This window comes from Pyricularia oryzae, chromosome 1 (genome assembly GCF_000002495.2).
Source record: "Pyricularia oryzae 70-15 chromosome 1, whole genome shotgun sequence".
Taxonomy (NCBI): Eukaryota; Fungi; Ascomycota; class Sordariomycetes; order Magnaporthales; family Pyriculariaceae; genus Pyricularia; species Pyricularia oryzae.
Window position 1 is genome coordinate 7,001,345 of NC_017844.1, and position 15,658 is coordinate 7,017,002.

Consider the following 15,658-nt stretch of genomic DNA (forward strand, 5'->3'; position numbering starts at 1 on the left):
ATCACAATTTCCCTCGAACCCGCTCAAAAATCCACAGCCATTTCTCGAGTCGAGATTGATGCTTTCATTGGGTAGGAGCAACCGCCTTGCTAGTTGCTGATCAATCCATCACAAGTTCCGTGCCGGAAGCCCCGGAAGCTCCGGAGACGTCGGCGACAAGTCCCTAATACATACAAGTTGCGACGGGTTCTTGCTGCAATAGGTCACGTTGGTGTCGGGATGGTTACAGGTATTTTTTGCCCGGTAGTTGAAGTAACTTGCAGCGCCGGGGTGGATTCCACAATTTAGAGGGGACTTGTGTGCATGTTCCTGAAGGTGGGAAGCTTTTCATGCAGCCTCGGCGTCGTCATGGGCTGAGCCACATCCTGCTTAGAAGAGCTAAGTCGTGACAGCTCCAGCCACCGGTGAGTCTATGCATGTGGGTGTTGGCAGAAACTTCTGCAACACAACGTGGAAGGAAACAAATGAGATTTTACGATTTTAGCTTCTTGGAAAGTTGAATGTAAAAGCCGTTTAGCGTTGTGCTACGGTGAACAGCAAAGCTTTCCAGCGATGCTGTGCAGTACCCAAGTAAGGTAAGTAGCCTTCCGGAAATATAGTGCACGCCGTTGAAGGACCATTGCAGCATGCTTCAATATGACTGGACGAAAAATGGAGCAGGACGAAGTGAAGGTGTGGAGGAGACCAGCGGAGCTGGACTTGGATTGACTGACGTGGTATGGATGGTTGATTGATTGACTGATTTGCTCGGAGGTTCCTGGACGAAAACGGTTGATCTCGATGTGATGGGTGACAGGCAAAACGGAAAACATTTCAAACAGCGATAGCCCCATGCATAGGTATCCACTTTGTTCACTCTTCCATTACTAGGCTGCTAGGTAAATTGATTTTGGTTGGGCAGTCCATGCAACTGTTATTTGAGTGCTGCATGTAAAAAGCACCGTAAGGTTGAAAGCCGATGAGGCCAAACATATGCTTCCCTGGTTTCTACCATTTGAAGTTTGGGGCATCTCTCCGAAAGGGGTTGAAACATGGCGGGCGTGCTTGCACGCTTGTTCATGATTGAATGGGAGGCATTTGCAAGCAAGAAGTAAACACTAACTGCCTATGTACCTACCTAGTTCCAACAGGTACTTGCATTAGCAGCCCAACCGCAACGGACAAGTCCGGGGCATCTGCCATCCCTTGTGCTGATCTGATTGCTCGAGCGCCTGCGACGAGTGGCCACGAATTGACTGCGTGACCAGACTGATGCCGTGGGACTAGAGCAAGTCCGACAAGTCGAATATACCTAGGACCATGAGGAAGATAGGAAAGTGCGTGCGCAAGGCCGTGGGACCAGCCTCTTACAGATACAAGATAGCCGATGCACCAGCGAGACCACAGGTAGGTTCGTGGGCAAGTTGGATGGGTGTGCAGAAATCAGTCAGTCAGACAGCTGTATGTCTGGCATTGACCGTGCTGCACACTTCCATTCCCGTTGTGTGTTAAGATTTGCTGCCTGTCTGATTGCTTGTACCTATGGTAGAAGAAAAAGGAGTTTTGTACCGAGTAGAGTGGTCGGACATAAGGTCCCATATCGGTGTCGTCCAATTCCCCGACGCCCGACTGAATCGAGCTCATTGATTTCACTGGTCCAGGCCACGGCACACAGTATCTTTCGCTGCCTTAGGTAAGGCTCATTGAGAACACTCAACACGGTAACAGTAAGAGTAAGCGCGGCAGGGCACTCGTACCCGGATTGCAATCCGCGTTTACCACGCCACAATCTTATCCCAGATTTTGACTTTGAAAGATGAAGCAGGCCAAGGAATTCGAGAAGCCGAAGTTGATGAGATCGGCCGTTCAAGAAAGGATCCCCTCCCAACTATACTGTAAATAACAACAATTCAAGAGATTAAAATAGTTACCATCCTCGATTAATATGTACGGCCGCCTGCACGTTAATCGGCAGCTGCCTTCTGATTGATTCGCAGAGATTCCAAGACCCAAGAGAGCTGAGCTGATTTGCTAGCAAGTACCTTCCAACGACGTAAACGGTGGGATTGACCTAAACTGTAACCCCAGTCAGAGTCCCTCACCGTATCGGCTCAAGATTGAGGCCGACAGGGCAAAAAGAAAAATAAGAACCAGGTCCCCACCTTTGGCCTGGCACAACAGCAAGCCCATTTGAACTACAGTGGGTCCCAGCAACGCTCCAGCCCCAAAATCATTTTGAATAGCACCCCCCTAGTCGGTCAGCCCACTGCACTGCACTGCTGGATGCCCACGCACAGCGTCGCTTCATTTCGATGCTTGGTTGGCCCCTACCTCTGTACCTAGCGTTGCGTGTGGCCGCCTCACCCGTTCAGTGGTCGCACCCCCTTTTATTTTTTGTACTGCCTACCCCCCCTGGTCCGCTGCTCGCTCTCGCAGGCAACCCGCCCCCCAGGCAAGGAAAAAGGAAAGGAGCACGTCCCTTTTTTTTTTCTCTTCCCACACCTTTCCGCCTGTCCACCTTACCACGAACAGTTTGGTCGTCTCCATCAAATCGCCCGTTTCAATTACACGACTTGTGAATACAGGCCCCAACACTGGCACTAAAATTTCTCGTGCTCATTTCCTAAGCCTCCAGTTTTCCTTTTTCTTTTTTTTAACCCTTTACTCCCTCGTCGCCCAGTCTTTCCTTCCGGACCTTAATACCTTTTCCCCCTCTCTTCCGTCTTGGTTTGTGTGAACCGACGACGAAGCGCAGCTGAACGATTTGCCGAACGAGTCGTCGTGGTTACTTGCGACTCGACTTCCGTCTTCTGCCTGCCTTCCTTCACTGCCTCGCCCACCCCCCGACCAAGTCAATAAGGGCTCCCAGGCGTTGCGTCCGTTGCGTCACGAAGCACGATCTGCAGTAGCAACAGCTTGTAGCAAGCTTTCCTCCTGTTGCTCCGCCCACCTGCAGACCAAAACAAAACCAAATCAACCCGAGCAACTCTCGACGAGCTCTTCCGCTCCGTCCGTCAGTCAGCCACCAAATTAATAATACGCTTTCTGTGGACGTCGGCCCGCCTTGGACTTTCTGGGCGTCACCCATCCAACCCTCCGTCTACTCACCTAGACAGACTTACCTGCCTGTACTCCCAAGTACCGCGGCCGACCTCGAAACAGACTTTGGTGTCTGTCCACCGACTTCCAGAGCTTCTCGAGCTCTTCATAGTCGTCATCGGCTCGCGTTTTCTGTCAGCAGTTTATTCGCCCATCAGCTTCATCCTGCATAGAAGACCAACACCATGTCAATCTTTGCGTGGTGCTCACGGCGCTCCGGCGTCTTGGCCTTGACTGCCTTGATATCATTGTCATACTTTGTTATCTCAAGAGAAGCCATCGCTGCCCGGTTAGGATACAATTACACACAACAGGATAACGTTACAGCACCCAAGTATGCCAATGGCGCTGGCTACTGGACTTTGGTCTACGCATACTACTGCCTTGCGATCCATGTTCTCGTCTTCTGCTTCTCGATCCGAATCAACTACTCGCTATGGGACATTACCCGCGGTGTTGCCAGAGTTGCTCACAACAAGTCGCTCAAGGATTTCAAGTTCTCGCACCGCCGTCGTGGCTCATCCACCTCGCTCTCCAGCTCCGAGACTCTCACCTCATCCCGCGCCTCTTCGACTTCTTGCAGCGAGGCCGGTGATCTCGATATGTCCGACTACACCGTCGATGCTGATGTTTCGACCAGCCATGTCCTCCACGCTATCATTATTCCCAACTACAAGGAGGAGAACGACACCCTAAGGGAGACGCTCGAAGTTCTTGCTAGCCACCCGCAAGCCCGCGATACCTACGATGTGAGTTACTAATCGACTGTTTTCGGCCAAACAATGGCACAAGCCACTCGATCTAGCTTCCGATTGGCTGTTGCTTTGGCATGTTTCGGATGCCGTGTCTCTAGCTTGTACTAATTCATCGGATTTTAGGTCTACCTCGGAATGGAGCAACGCGAGTCGAACGCCGAGCTTAAGGCGATGGGTCTCATCCAAGAATTCATCAAGAAGTTCCGGTCAATCGATTTCACTCTTCACCCCTATGACATTCCTGGCGAGGCCGCTGGCAAGGGAAGCAACGCCGCCTGGGCTGCTCGCAAGCTTAGCGAAAGGTACCCTCTGGCTCAGCGCAAGGATGTTTTGGTCACTGGAATTGATGGTACGTACTTTTTCTCCCGTTCTCAGTACTAGTGAAACGTCTAGTTTGCTAACTCTACTTTCTGCCTAATAGCCGACAGCCACCTCTCATCCAACTACTTTGCACTAGCCACTAGCATGCACTTGGCTAACCCCGAGACGGCTACCACCACCCTGTACACCGCCCCTATCATTTTCGACCGGAACGCGCACGCCGTTCCCGCCATCGTCCGTGTCGCCGACGTCTTTTGGTCCGCTGGTGGTATCTCGGGTCTCTACACCGGCTCCACAATCGCTCCCCCGACATCTGTGTACACCGTCCCCTTGGAATTGGTCGATCGTGTTGGCGGCTGGGACTGTGACAGCGAGGCGATTGGCGAAGATCTCCACATGTACCTCAAGTGTTTCTTCGCTCTCAATGGCCACCTCACCACCAAGGTCATCATGGCCCCCGTGAGCCAGACAAACGTTACCGGCGGCGGCCAAGGCCAGGGAATCAAGGGACTCATCAAGGACATCCAGGCCCGCTACAAGCAAGCTCAGAGGCACATGTGGGGTGCTCTGGACACTGGATACACTCTCCGAAAGTGCGTCGAGCTTTGGCGTGAGAGGAAGTACCTGGCCCGCGCTTTCAAGCCTCTGCACCAATCTCTGGAGTCGCCCGATACCTATGTTCCCCAAGAGCTCGACCAGCTGAACCCCGAGCAGCCCATCGAGGCTGGCATCTTTTCCGATGTCACCCACGACACTCTTGAGAAGCCCGACTGGGAGCGTACTTTCTACCTCCTCACCCGTATCTTCGAGGCCCACATGCTTCCCGTCCACGCCACGATCCTCATTGTTTCCTCGACCATCTACCTCTGGGCCACTGAGGGCGCCCCTGATTATCATGGCATCGGCTGGATTTTCACAGTCTGCAACGTCCTCCGCACTGCTGGTTTCATGGGAACTGCTCTGTACCTCTTCTTGTACGAGAACTTCCACAGGACATGCGTTGATGCGCGTGAGAAGGAGATGGTCGAGGCTGGACTTGCCAAGGGCATGCACTTCTCCAGGAGGAACATCAAGACCAACTTTGTCGACTACGTCATGGTACCTCTTGTTGCGCCACTATTCGGATCGATTCCTTGCGCCTGGGCACAGATCTGCCACATTTGGACCGTGGATCTGGTCTATACTGTCAGCAAGAAGGTGACTAGGCAAAGAGCCAAGTCGATCACTCTTGCTGCCACCAAGGTATAGATTAACCTGGGTTTGTTCCAGTTACCTACCTAATAACTTTCATTCTCATTTGTTATCGCTCGTTATATCCGAAGGAACCCCATTTCAGCTATTGAACACTCCTCAGCCAAACAAACCCTCGATTCCCAGGGTCCATTCTGTTTTGGATCGGACCGGCGACCTGGTCCCATCGACTCGCCCCCCTCGTCGTTTAACTTTACTCTTCTTCTGCAACCCTCTTTGACGACAACCAATTTATTTCACGATATTTATTTCGACCACAAATATTTGCATCATCGACAAGAGGGGGGGACGGGAACATGAGCGACACATTCGGAAAGGCGCCGAGCGAGGAAACTCTACATTGTGTAAATAGAGGGATATGATGTTGATATGCATGGCAAGGCATCGGTTTTTCATCACCCGGCATTAGAATCTTGGTGGGCAAGGGAAAGGGAGGGAACTACAAGAGGTCGGCTAAGCCGCACCTTTCGGTTTGTATTGCTCTTGTTTGGTTTTATTTTTCATGGTTTCCTATCTGGAACACTTGGGGTTATCGACGGAGTTGTTGGAACAACATACGCTGCTTTTTTACGCGGGCTGGGATTTTTTCGCTACTTTGTTACTTGTTTGCTTTTTCAGATGATATCCTCTCGCAACATTCGCTTACAAAAGAAGAAGGGAGTTGAGGGCAGTCAAGGGCAAGCCGCGGCTCTCTTGGGGGAGCAGGATCGATTGGTGGTTGGGAAGGTCGACAATGTCGTCCTCAGGGGGTTGGTGGAGGATTGGGCCAAAGACTTATAGCAGGTCGTTTTGCGGATTCGAACCTAGGAACGACGATGGATGGGTTAGAACGTTGGATGGACTACCTTACCCTAGCGCCTAGGAATCTCCGCATCGCCGCTACTGGCCTTGGTGGCCAACCAGCCCCGATAATATTTAATCAGTTGTATCTACCATTTCAGTGGATTGGATTGGGTGGACGTGTGTGATGTTGGTTTTGAAGAGTGGCAAAAACATGTCTAGTTTAATGGATGATGAGGATCTGGCATGTACAAGAGAAATCTCGCCTGTCATTCGACAGTTGTGGTGCATGGTTGAGATGGTCTGAGACTAAGAATAGACAAGACCAGTTGAAGAACAAAGATGCTCCAGATGATTGATGAAGTGGTCGCCATTTGAGGACATGTTCTTACCATCTACCGTAGCCGTAACCTTTTCTTCAGTCTTGCCGCTACACATTACCATGACGACTTCCTTGCTTCCTAACAGACACATAACACCCAACATAGACACATTGTACAGCACGAGTATTTAGAGCCAAACCCAATCAAACAACTTTTAAGATGAACCGCCGCCGTTGAATCACTCCCCTTACAACCCGACCAACGGCCAGCCTCGGATAATTTCAGGGCGCGGCTTTTTCTTTACCTACCGGTCCTCGCTCCAAACGTCGAGCGTGTCTAAGCTCGAAGGGGGCGGGTGGCGGAGTATTTTCCAGGCCATTTCTAGTCTGCATTCTTGTTTAAAGGCTAGACTCCCCTAGTGTAGAATGTTATCAAGTTTGCCTTGGCACCTGCATGAGAATAGTACCTTGAAAAGTTTGCCTCCTTTGCTGAGACGGCGGCGTGGTTTTTATTTTTCATTCTTCATTTCCCTTGAAGGGATTTTGGAGACTGTTTATTACCTAGACACCCTTCCCCATCAACACATGACACGACGACTAAAGAAACTACGCTCGTGTTTAGTAAGCAACAAAGCCAAAATATTTCTAGTTCTAGTCCCATCCATCAGCCCAAAAACTCCGTGTGGCCGGGCTCCGCACCGGAGACTCCTTTTGCCTCCTTGTTTTTTCCACATCAGCCCTCGCCCCCGTACTTTGCGTATTAAGCTCTTAACTCCCCCCCGGACAAGCCTCTTCCGTCCGGTAAGAAACCGGCTGGTAGTTAATGCCTGGTCCTCTTTCGCCACCCCGGATTCATCAAGTCTGTGCTTATTTTTCTTCTCTTTGTTTGGGAAAAAGTCACCCCATCCATGGGTCATGACATGAATAACCGCGATTGCCCCGAGTACGTTTTGTGATGAGACGAAGGCTGAAGAGAGTGTGGCGAGGCCTCACTCTTTTCAAGCCTAATTTTTTTGTCTCTTTTCGGACGATGCTGATGTGGGTTGCGGTTACGGGAGGCGAGGTCCGCGTTCGGGGAGGGAGGGCCAGGTTTGGCGTTTTTTGGGCTGGCCCTGATTGTTGGGATGAACAATGAGTTGAGAAGGGACAACAAAGACAAGGGAGTAAAGGTAGATGCACCTCGCGGGCCGGTTACAAACATCCGAGTATTCCCACATGAGGAAGATACAGATGACAGATAACAAAAAAGAACAACGGGTTGGATTCTTGGCCAGAGAAAAGTATTCAAGAAAGCGTTGATATGTCCTGTTTTGTGTAAAATGCTAATGGGGTATGCTTTTCTGGACTAGCATAACCTACGACATATATTATACTTTCTCGGCTACTTAGAGAAAGCTAGAATGAGATGCTGGGCAGAATCAAACAGACCCATTTACCCTTTACCTCCAAACCCAACTCCGATTCATGATCATCATACTGTCATAAAAATAGAAAAGAAAAAGGAAAATGTTACAGATTCTCTGTGCTTGAGCATGGAAGGCAAGGCCACCGCCGCCCGCTTCCACAAAACGAAAGCAAACAAGGAAAAAGGAAGCACGATCGAATCATCGAGCGTGGTTGATGATCTCGGCGTAGACGTCGTCTGGGATGTTCTTAGCAATGAATAGAGTCAACGTCTTGATCTTGTCTGCCTGCAAGGCCGGGAACGACCTGAGAAGTTTGTTTGGGCTGTTGCACAATTCGTGTCAGTAAAATAAACCTTTTGCATCACTTTTCTCCTCCAGCAAAGACATCAATGGACAAACCAACCTCGGACTCGCCATGATCTGGCTCCGTATAAGCATCAACTGAGCCACGATACACAATATATTTAACCCAGGCCCGTAGGCAAACAGGAAATCCCACAGCTGCAGCACCTCTGGCAGCGGCGGCGTGCAGGCACACAGCGTCAGGACGCTGGGGAAGGCGTAGATCTCTGCCGAGAGGCCCTTGACCATGAGGTACTTGCTGAGCTTCTCGTCGACGATGGCGAGGACCTTGTCGACGAGGCGCAGGCCCTTGTGCACGCCGTCCATGGCGCCGCGTATGTAGCCCGGCAGCTCCTGAGTGAGCAGCTGATGAAAGGCGACAAATGCCTCGGCCTCGGAGCGCGCCGCGTACAGGAAGGGCGCCGCCAGCACGTTCATGCCCTGCACGTAGGTGCCCGACTCTCCCGCGCCCGCGTCGGAGCCCTCGGTGGTGAGGGTCAGGGCGCGTGCGCGGTTCTTGACCGCGGGCGACGAGGTTGGCGTGTCGTTGGTAGCCGTCCGAGGCCGCGCGGGCGACTCGGGCAGCTGAGGCAGCGACTGGCGGGTGGACGACTGGCGGATCTCGCGCGAATCGTGCAGCTTCCAGGCCACGGCGTTGAGCAGACGGATGAGGGATGCCTCCGATACGCGGCGGCGGAAGAGTGGGTCGGTGGTGAGGGTGCGGAAGGTGTCGTTGCGGATCTTGGAGTAGGCTGGTGATGCGCCGCGATGAATGAGGTCAAGATATGCGTCTGTTTCTAGGACTGGGCAGTCGAGCATGATGAGCCAGACATAGATGCGTAGTTGGGACTGTTGGGTATTTGTCAAGATGTCAGCTGTTGGTGTTTGCGATAGTGAGATGCCCAAAAGAGAGCAGGATATAAGAGAGTACTGACCATGCCCTCTGTGTTGGACTTGATGCCGTCGTGAAGGACTCTGTACCGCATGCTTTCTATGGCGCTGGTCACATCCCCATCCGGAGGGCCGTGAGGTATCAAACGTTCCAAAGACAGCTCATCGGCCACAGCAGAGCGCCGTGGCAGGCCAGGCCGGCGCCCCTTGACAGCGGCAACGGCACCGGCAGCGGTCTGTTGTTGCAGGACGGGAGCATCGCCGTTGGTGCGGCCGCGCTGAGGCGAACGACCGGAGCTGGCCTTGCGGGAGTGCTGCTGGGGATCGAACCTGACAGTGTTGTTGTCGTTGATCCTGCTCACGCTGGCGGCGGTCGGGTTGGCGTAGCTGTTACTAACGTTTCTACGCGTCGGTGACAGAGACCTCTGGGTGGTCCTCTGCTGCTGATGCTGCTGCTGCTGTTGTTGACGTTGTTGGGAGATGAGCGAGGGGCCGCCGCCCAGATTGTATGCTTTGGCGCCGAGATTGTGCGCCGAATGAAGTTTCCGTAGAGCACGATGGGTACCGGGAGACGGTGGTGGATGTAGTGTCGTCGCCGCGGGCGGCGGCAAGGAAGGGGCCGACTCCTTGATCGGGCTAGGCATGGTGTTGTTTTTGTTTTGATGGATGCGACTATGTAGTATCGTATCGATCAGTTGTGTCGGGTGGCGCCTTTCAGCCCCATGGAAAATGGTCGGTCGCTCAGTGGCCAATTGACTTCATGTATATAATGTAATCTATTTTGGGGTATCAATTGGATTGCGCAGGGCGATGTGAATTTGGTTTCACGGTTCTCGCATCTACTTGCAGCCACAAGTTATTGCACGGTGAGAAGACAGTCTGAGCGGGGAAGACGAAGTTGGTGGTTGGACAGCAAATCAGGCAGTCAATACTACACTTGGTCTCAGTCCCAAGCCACGCGATTTTTCGCGTCGAGCCATTTTTGGGTGTTCACAGCAGCAATTCACTACCTGAGATTTGTTATTATTTCCCATTATGCAACCATGACCAGGCGCATTGCCTGTCGAGAGAAGCAGAGGGGTAAATAATCATTCAATAAGGAAATTAAACAAAGCCCTATCGATTTTGGACAACCTCTGCCCTTCGTCGCGTTGTTGTAATTGCCATCCATCATTTCATTAATCCATATGCTTGAGTCCAGACCCCCCCCCCCCCCCCCCCATCTTTATTGTTGGATTCACGTGCAAGCAAGCAAGGGTGGCTTTCTTTGAGAATGGAATTTCCAAATCCCATTTCATCAAAGTCACGGGACTGTCCCCGTGATGATTGAACACCAGTTACGAAGTCCGTACGGCACACCGCAACAATGGAACTTAACACACCACCAACGTCAACTGCCACCGTCTCCCCACAAAATTATGGGACGGACGGGATGCACCCTCGGAATATGGGCAGATTAGATGTACCAAACTACCTATTATCCGGCCTTACAGTATGTTCCCTTTATCCATTTGGGCATTATACTTCGTACTTTCGTATCGCCCCCCTGTTGCCCCCCTTGAGTTCATCAAAGTCATTCTACAGCTCACGATTTTAGTATCGCTTGCAAACTTCGTTATTACTGTCTTACAATTCTGTACGGGATGGGGGTTGGATCGCTTGCAGTACTCTGTCCCGAATGATGCGCGCTTTCTAAGACGACCCTCAAAATATTGACGTTGAAGAGCCTTGAAAGTGGGTCCCATGCTCAGTGTGTGGTGCCAAACTTGGCTGGCTTGGGTGAGCTCAATTTGGTCCGAAATGACGTGCTTTGACTTTGAACTTGCAACATCCAATCCTTGGCTCCCAACTTGGGCCCAGTCAAAGACAAAACACTGAGCCAGCAAGACAAGACTACTGCAGGCCAGCCTCCGCGGACAAGAGTGTTTTGAATTCTGTCCCTTTTCGATCGGTAGAGGCTGTGCGGCTGCAACTTTCGGTACTTTATCAAATTAACGTGACTTTGGTGACTTAGGTACTAATTACTACTATAAACGGTCTAAATCCGAGACACTACAAGTCTAGACCTAGCAACTTGCACCCTAACTATAGAACCTCAACTGCACCCCGAATAAACTTTTTTCCAGTGATACAGCGCCATCCCTAGCCACAACTAGGTATAGATCAGCAGGTCTCTACCTTTTAGGTCGAAGGGCGTTTTTCACATATGTCCCGCCACATCCAGACTTCACAAGTTCCCAAAGCATGCGGCAAGGCGGCAAATCCCCGGGCAGTCAAAGGCATCCGGCAACCAGCAGCGTTTGGGACCCTCACGACTTTCCCATTATAGCACGCATATTCCGCCCGAAAACGCATCCGAGTGGATGGCGAATGGTCTTGGAAAGTAGGAAAACACCTCGGAGAGCCCACAGTTAGCTGGGGGGTAGTTATGGGGGTTGCCCCGCAAGACCGTGGCCTGCTACGTACGATGCAGTATCTCCCGGTCCATTAATAAAATCTGTTTATTTAATTTTTACCAGGGTGTAACCGGTATAGCTCGATTGCGCCATCGAGACGATCAACCACTGGTCACCCATTACCAAGGGGCTTGATAGTTCCAACGTGCTTACATATCACGTCTGACAGGAGTGATGCGTCCTTTTTACTGCCTTGTGTCCCTTTCTTCTACACATTTATAACAAAACAAAAGAACAAAAATATTCATGTTCCTGGGTACCTGACGTACAAAGTCGAATCGCCGTCCCTGTCTTTTGACTTGCCTGGTCAACACATCCTGGTTACAACAAGTCTTCTTACTAGAACTAGACCTAGGACGAATTTATTCTAGGGTCTAGGCAGATTTGATTGGTATGACCTGAGCTTGTTTTAACGTTTCCACACTCGTGCCTGCTTAGGGCTACTATTAACCTCTGCATGATAGACATCTTGGATACTATCTACCGCCATAAAGACACCAGGCCAAAACACCCAACACTGCGACGCCATATTTGGACCCTTGTTGTTTCTTACCAACATCTGACCACCCAACGTTTTTTTCAGCCTACCTAGCTTGAAAGCATCCCGTGGTTCAGCTTTTCTGCAGGGATCGTAAGGGCCTTACGCAGGCGAGCGCGCGTGCGATACTCGTGCCCATTGGGCGCCTGTATAAAGCAGCCAAACCTTTTTTTTACTGCCAAGTGAGGTTTAAATAGGCAGAAGCCTCCCTCTTGTGCATTACCGGGTCTCTCGGCGATTACGCCATTTCAGAAGCCGCACGTTTTCAGCTACCATGTCGACCACTGGCGCCAAGGTCGGACAGGGCTTGGCAGCAGCTCTGGGTATCAAACTGCGCAACAACGAGCCCTATCAGGACGAAGTTACTCGAGGCGAATCCATCCTGTCCGTGCAGACTGCCGATACGTTTGTCGAGACGAGGCCGACGACCAAGGAATTCTTTCAGGAGCTGGTACCGAGCGGAAAGGATGTCGCTACCTACACGAGGTCGCTCTTTCCTTTTCTTGATTGGATAGGAAAATACAACTTGCAATGGTTGCTTGGTGATCTTGTTGCCGGTAAGGCTTTGTTGTCTCCCTTTTGTTAGTCGAGACCGAGTCGAGCTAACTCTTGCCAAGGCATCACCATCGGCGCCGTGGTGGTCCCGCAAGGAATGGCATACGCCGTCCTCGCCAACTTGGAGCCGCAGTTTGGACTGTACTCTTCGTTTATGGGAGTCTTGATCTACTGGTTTTTCGCGACATCCAAAGATATCACGATCGGCCCCGTCGCCGTCATGTCGACACTTGTTGGTGGCATCGTCATTGAGATGAAGGAAAAGTTCCCCGAAGTCCCCGGGCACGTCGTCGCATCAGCCTTGTCCATCATCACAGGTGCAATCGTCCTGTTCCTCGGCCTTACGAGGACGGGCTTCATTGTGGACCTGATCAGCTTGACGAGTCTGTCGGCCTTCATGACGGGCAGCGCCATCAGCATCGTCATTGGTCAAATCCCAACCATGATGGGAATCTCGGGCGTTTCAACGCGCGACGCATCTTATCTGGTGCTGATCAACACACTCAAGAATCTCAAAACGACCAAACTCGATGCGGCGATGGGATTGTCGGCTTTGGCGATGCTCTACATCATCAGGTCGGCTTGCTCGTTTGGGGCAAAGAAGTGGCCCGAGAAGCAGAAGCTCTACTTCTTCTTGGGAACACTCAGGACCGTTTTTGTGATCCTGCTGTACACCATGATCAGTTGGTTGGTTAACATGAACCACCGGTCGGATCCCAAGTTCAAGATTCTGAAGGATATTCCTGGAGGTAAGCAAAAACACCCATAAGAAACCGGCCCCTTGGATCGCATCCATATTCACAATTTGTTTCTAGGATTCCAAAACGCCGCAGTACCCGTCGTTGAAACTCGTGTTATCGGCGCAATGGCCAGCAACCTCCCCGCTGCCGTCATTGTTCTCCTGATAGAGCATATCGCCATCTCCAAGTCCTTTGGCCGCGTGAACAACTACAGCATCAACCCGTCGCAAGAGATGGTTGCCATTGGTGTGACTAACCTCCTTGCCCCTTTTCTGGGTGGATATCCGTCGACTGGCTCCTTTAGCCGTACGGCCATCAAGTCAAAGGCAGGCGTGCGCACTCCCTTTGCGGGAGTCATCACTGCCGTCGTGGTGCTTTTGGCCATCTACGTCCTCCCGCCAGTCTTTTTCTACATTCCAAGTGCATCGCTCGCCGCCGTCATTATCCACGCCGTCGGCGATTTGATCACGCCTCCCAACACCTTGTACCAGTTCTGGTGCGTCTCGCCGCTCGAAGTTTTGATCTTCTTCATCGGTGTCATCATCACCGTCTTCTCGACCATCGAGAACGGCATCTACGCGACCGTGGCCATTTCGGCGGCGATCCTCCTCGGCCGCATCCTCAAGGCGCGCGGCCGCTTCCTCGGCCCCGTCAGGGTTCACTCGGTCCTCGATGACAGGATCATCGGCGACGACCACCGCGAGTACGGCACCTTTGGGCAGACCGGAACAGGCACCGGTGGCGCCTCGACCAGAAACATCTTCCTGCCCATCGACCACGGCGACGGCTCCAACCCGGACGTCGAGGTCGAGAGCCCCTACCCGGGAGTCTTCATCTACCGCTTCACCGAGGGGTTCAGCTACCCCAACGCCTCGCACACGCTCGAGTACCTGACGCGGTACGTGTTTGCGCACACGCGCCGCACCAACCTGACGCAGTACGCCCGCCCGGGCGACAGGCCATGGAACGACCCCGGGCCGTCCAAGCGGGAGCTGAAGCGGGCGCAGCGCAGCGGCGGAAACCTGCACATTGCCGGCGAGAACCCGGACCTGCCCACGCTCAAGGCCATCATTCTCGACTTTAGCAGCGTCAACCACGTCGACGTCAGCAGCGTGCAGCAGCTCATCGACGTCCGCAACCAACTAGACCGCTACGCGGCCCCGGACCCCGTCGACTGGCACATCGCCTGCATCGGCAACCGGTGGACGAAGCGCGCGCTCGTTGCGGGCGGTTTCGGATATCCGACTCCCCGCGACGAGGGCTCCCACCGGTGGAAGTCCATCTTCTCGGTCGCCGAGATTGGAGGCAGCGACAGCGCGGCCGCGGTGGCGGAGAAGGAGGAGGAGCAGGAGAGGAGGCACGCGGCGGCCAGCGACGCCGACGACCTGGAGAAGGGTGTCAACGTCGCGCCGGTGCACAAGGCGACGGACGGGACGGAGACGCCCAGGACGGAGGCCAGCTCGACCGAGACGGAGCGGGCTGCCGCGGCGTCTGGTGCGGGGCTCAAGGGCTTGAGGCCGGCGGCGCGGGCGGTTACTGTCCATGGGCTCAACAGGCCGCTGTTTCATGTCGATTTGACGAGCGCGTTGCAGTCTGCCATTGCCAATATCGAGGCCAGGAGAGGTGGGGATGGGCTGTGATTGTGGGATGTTTAATTATACCCTGGTAGTTTTGTTTTAAATGATGATTGAATATGGGAATGTGTTTTGTTTTTGTCGAGGTTTAAAAGCTTGCATTAGCTTGGCGTTTTTGTTTTGGTGCGGCGTCTTGCACAAAAAAGTCTTGTCATGTTCCGGACCTTGCTCCGGCTTGTTAAATCTATCCACCACCCCGGAATAACAAGGTGCTTATCGAGATCAAAGATGGCAGAGCTTGGAGCGGGTGTGGTTTATGCAGGTATGCCCATACTGGGTTGTACCGCAATGTTATAGCCTGCACAGAGGTACCACATGATGACGGATCTGCATAGCAAAGTCAGCAATAGCCCAACAAGAGCTGCATATGTTGATCGGCTATTCTCGCTTATCATGCCGCCAAAAACTTGAACAAAGCGACATTCAGGGTGGCATTTCAGGCCCTACAGCTTACCCAAGACCACCACGAACAAACATTCCCCGCACTTGTCGCTCCCAAGCCTTCCTCTAAATGTCTCGGTGGGCTTCTGTTTTGTTTAGGCTGGACCTGGTTTGACGTAGGTGGCCATGGTGTAGTATGAACCTTATA

General features: G+C 52.5%; 5 protein-coding genes across 5 annotated transcripts; 3 read left to right on the forward strand and 2 right to left on the reverse strand.

Moving 5' to 3' along the window:
• Positions 1-3,263: 3,263 nt before the first annotated feature.
• MGG_04677 (uncharacterized protein) lies at positions 3,264-5,402 on the forward strand (the record flags this gene model as incomplete). The annotated part of the gene is made up of 3 exons (XM_003710811.1): positions 3,264-3,827; positions 3,957-4,182; positions 4,255-5,402. 3 exons carry the CDS (start codon positions 3,264-3,266, stop codon positions 5,400-5,402), a joined length of 1,938 nt encoding a protein of 645 aa, XP_003710859.1.
• A 621-nt stretch (positions 5,403-6,023) lies between these two features.
• Positions 6,024-6,185, forward strand: MGG_13787 (uncharacterized protein; the record flags this gene model as incomplete). Its single annotated transcript, XM_003710812.1, has 1 exon — positions 6,024-6,185. The coding sequence occupies one exon, from the start codon at positions 6,024-6,026 to the stop codon at positions 6,183-6,185; it is 162 nt and encodes a 53-aa protein (XP_003710860.1).
• A 309-nt stretch (positions 6,186-6,494) lies between these two features.
• On the reverse strand, positions 6,495-7,067 carry MGG_16508 (uncharacterized protein; the record flags this gene model as incomplete). Its single annotated transcript, XM_003710813.1, has 2 exons — positions 6,817-7,067; positions 6,495-6,642 (listed from the first exon to the last, which is right to left on the reverse strand). Exons 1-2 carry the CDS (start codon positions 6,885-6,887, stop codon positions 6,495-6,497), a joined length of 219 nt encoding a protein of 72 aa, XP_003710861.1. The 5' UTR covers positions 6,888-7,067.
• A 680-nt stretch (positions 7,068-7,747) lies between these two features.
• Positions 7,748-10,021, reverse strand: MGG_04676 (mitotic check point protein BUB2). Its single transcript, XM_003710814.1, has 3 exons — positions 9,191-10,021; positions 8,317-9,104; positions 7,748-8,235 (listed from the first exon to the last, which is right to left on the reverse strand). Exons 1-3 carry the CDS (start codon positions 9,788-9,790, stop codon positions 8,112-8,114), a joined length of 1,512 nt encoding a protein of 503 aa, XP_003710862.1. The 5' UTR covers positions 9,791-10,021; the 3' UTR covers positions 7,748-8,111.
• A 1,028-nt stretch (positions 10,022-11,049) lies between these two features.
• On the forward strand, positions 11,050-15,302 carry MGG_04640 (sulfate permease 2). The gene is made up of 4 exons (XM_003710815.1): positions 11,050-11,993; positions 12,067-12,697; positions 12,758-13,444; positions 13,511-15,302. The coding sequence occupies exons 2-4, from the start codon at positions 12,415-12,417 to the stop codon at positions 15,073-15,075; spliced, it is 2,535 nt and encodes an 844-aa protein (XP_003710863.1). The 5' UTR covers positions 11,050-11,993; positions 12,067-12,414; the 3' UTR covers positions 15,076-15,302.
• The last annotated feature ends 356 nt before the right edge of the window (positions 15,303-15,658 follow it).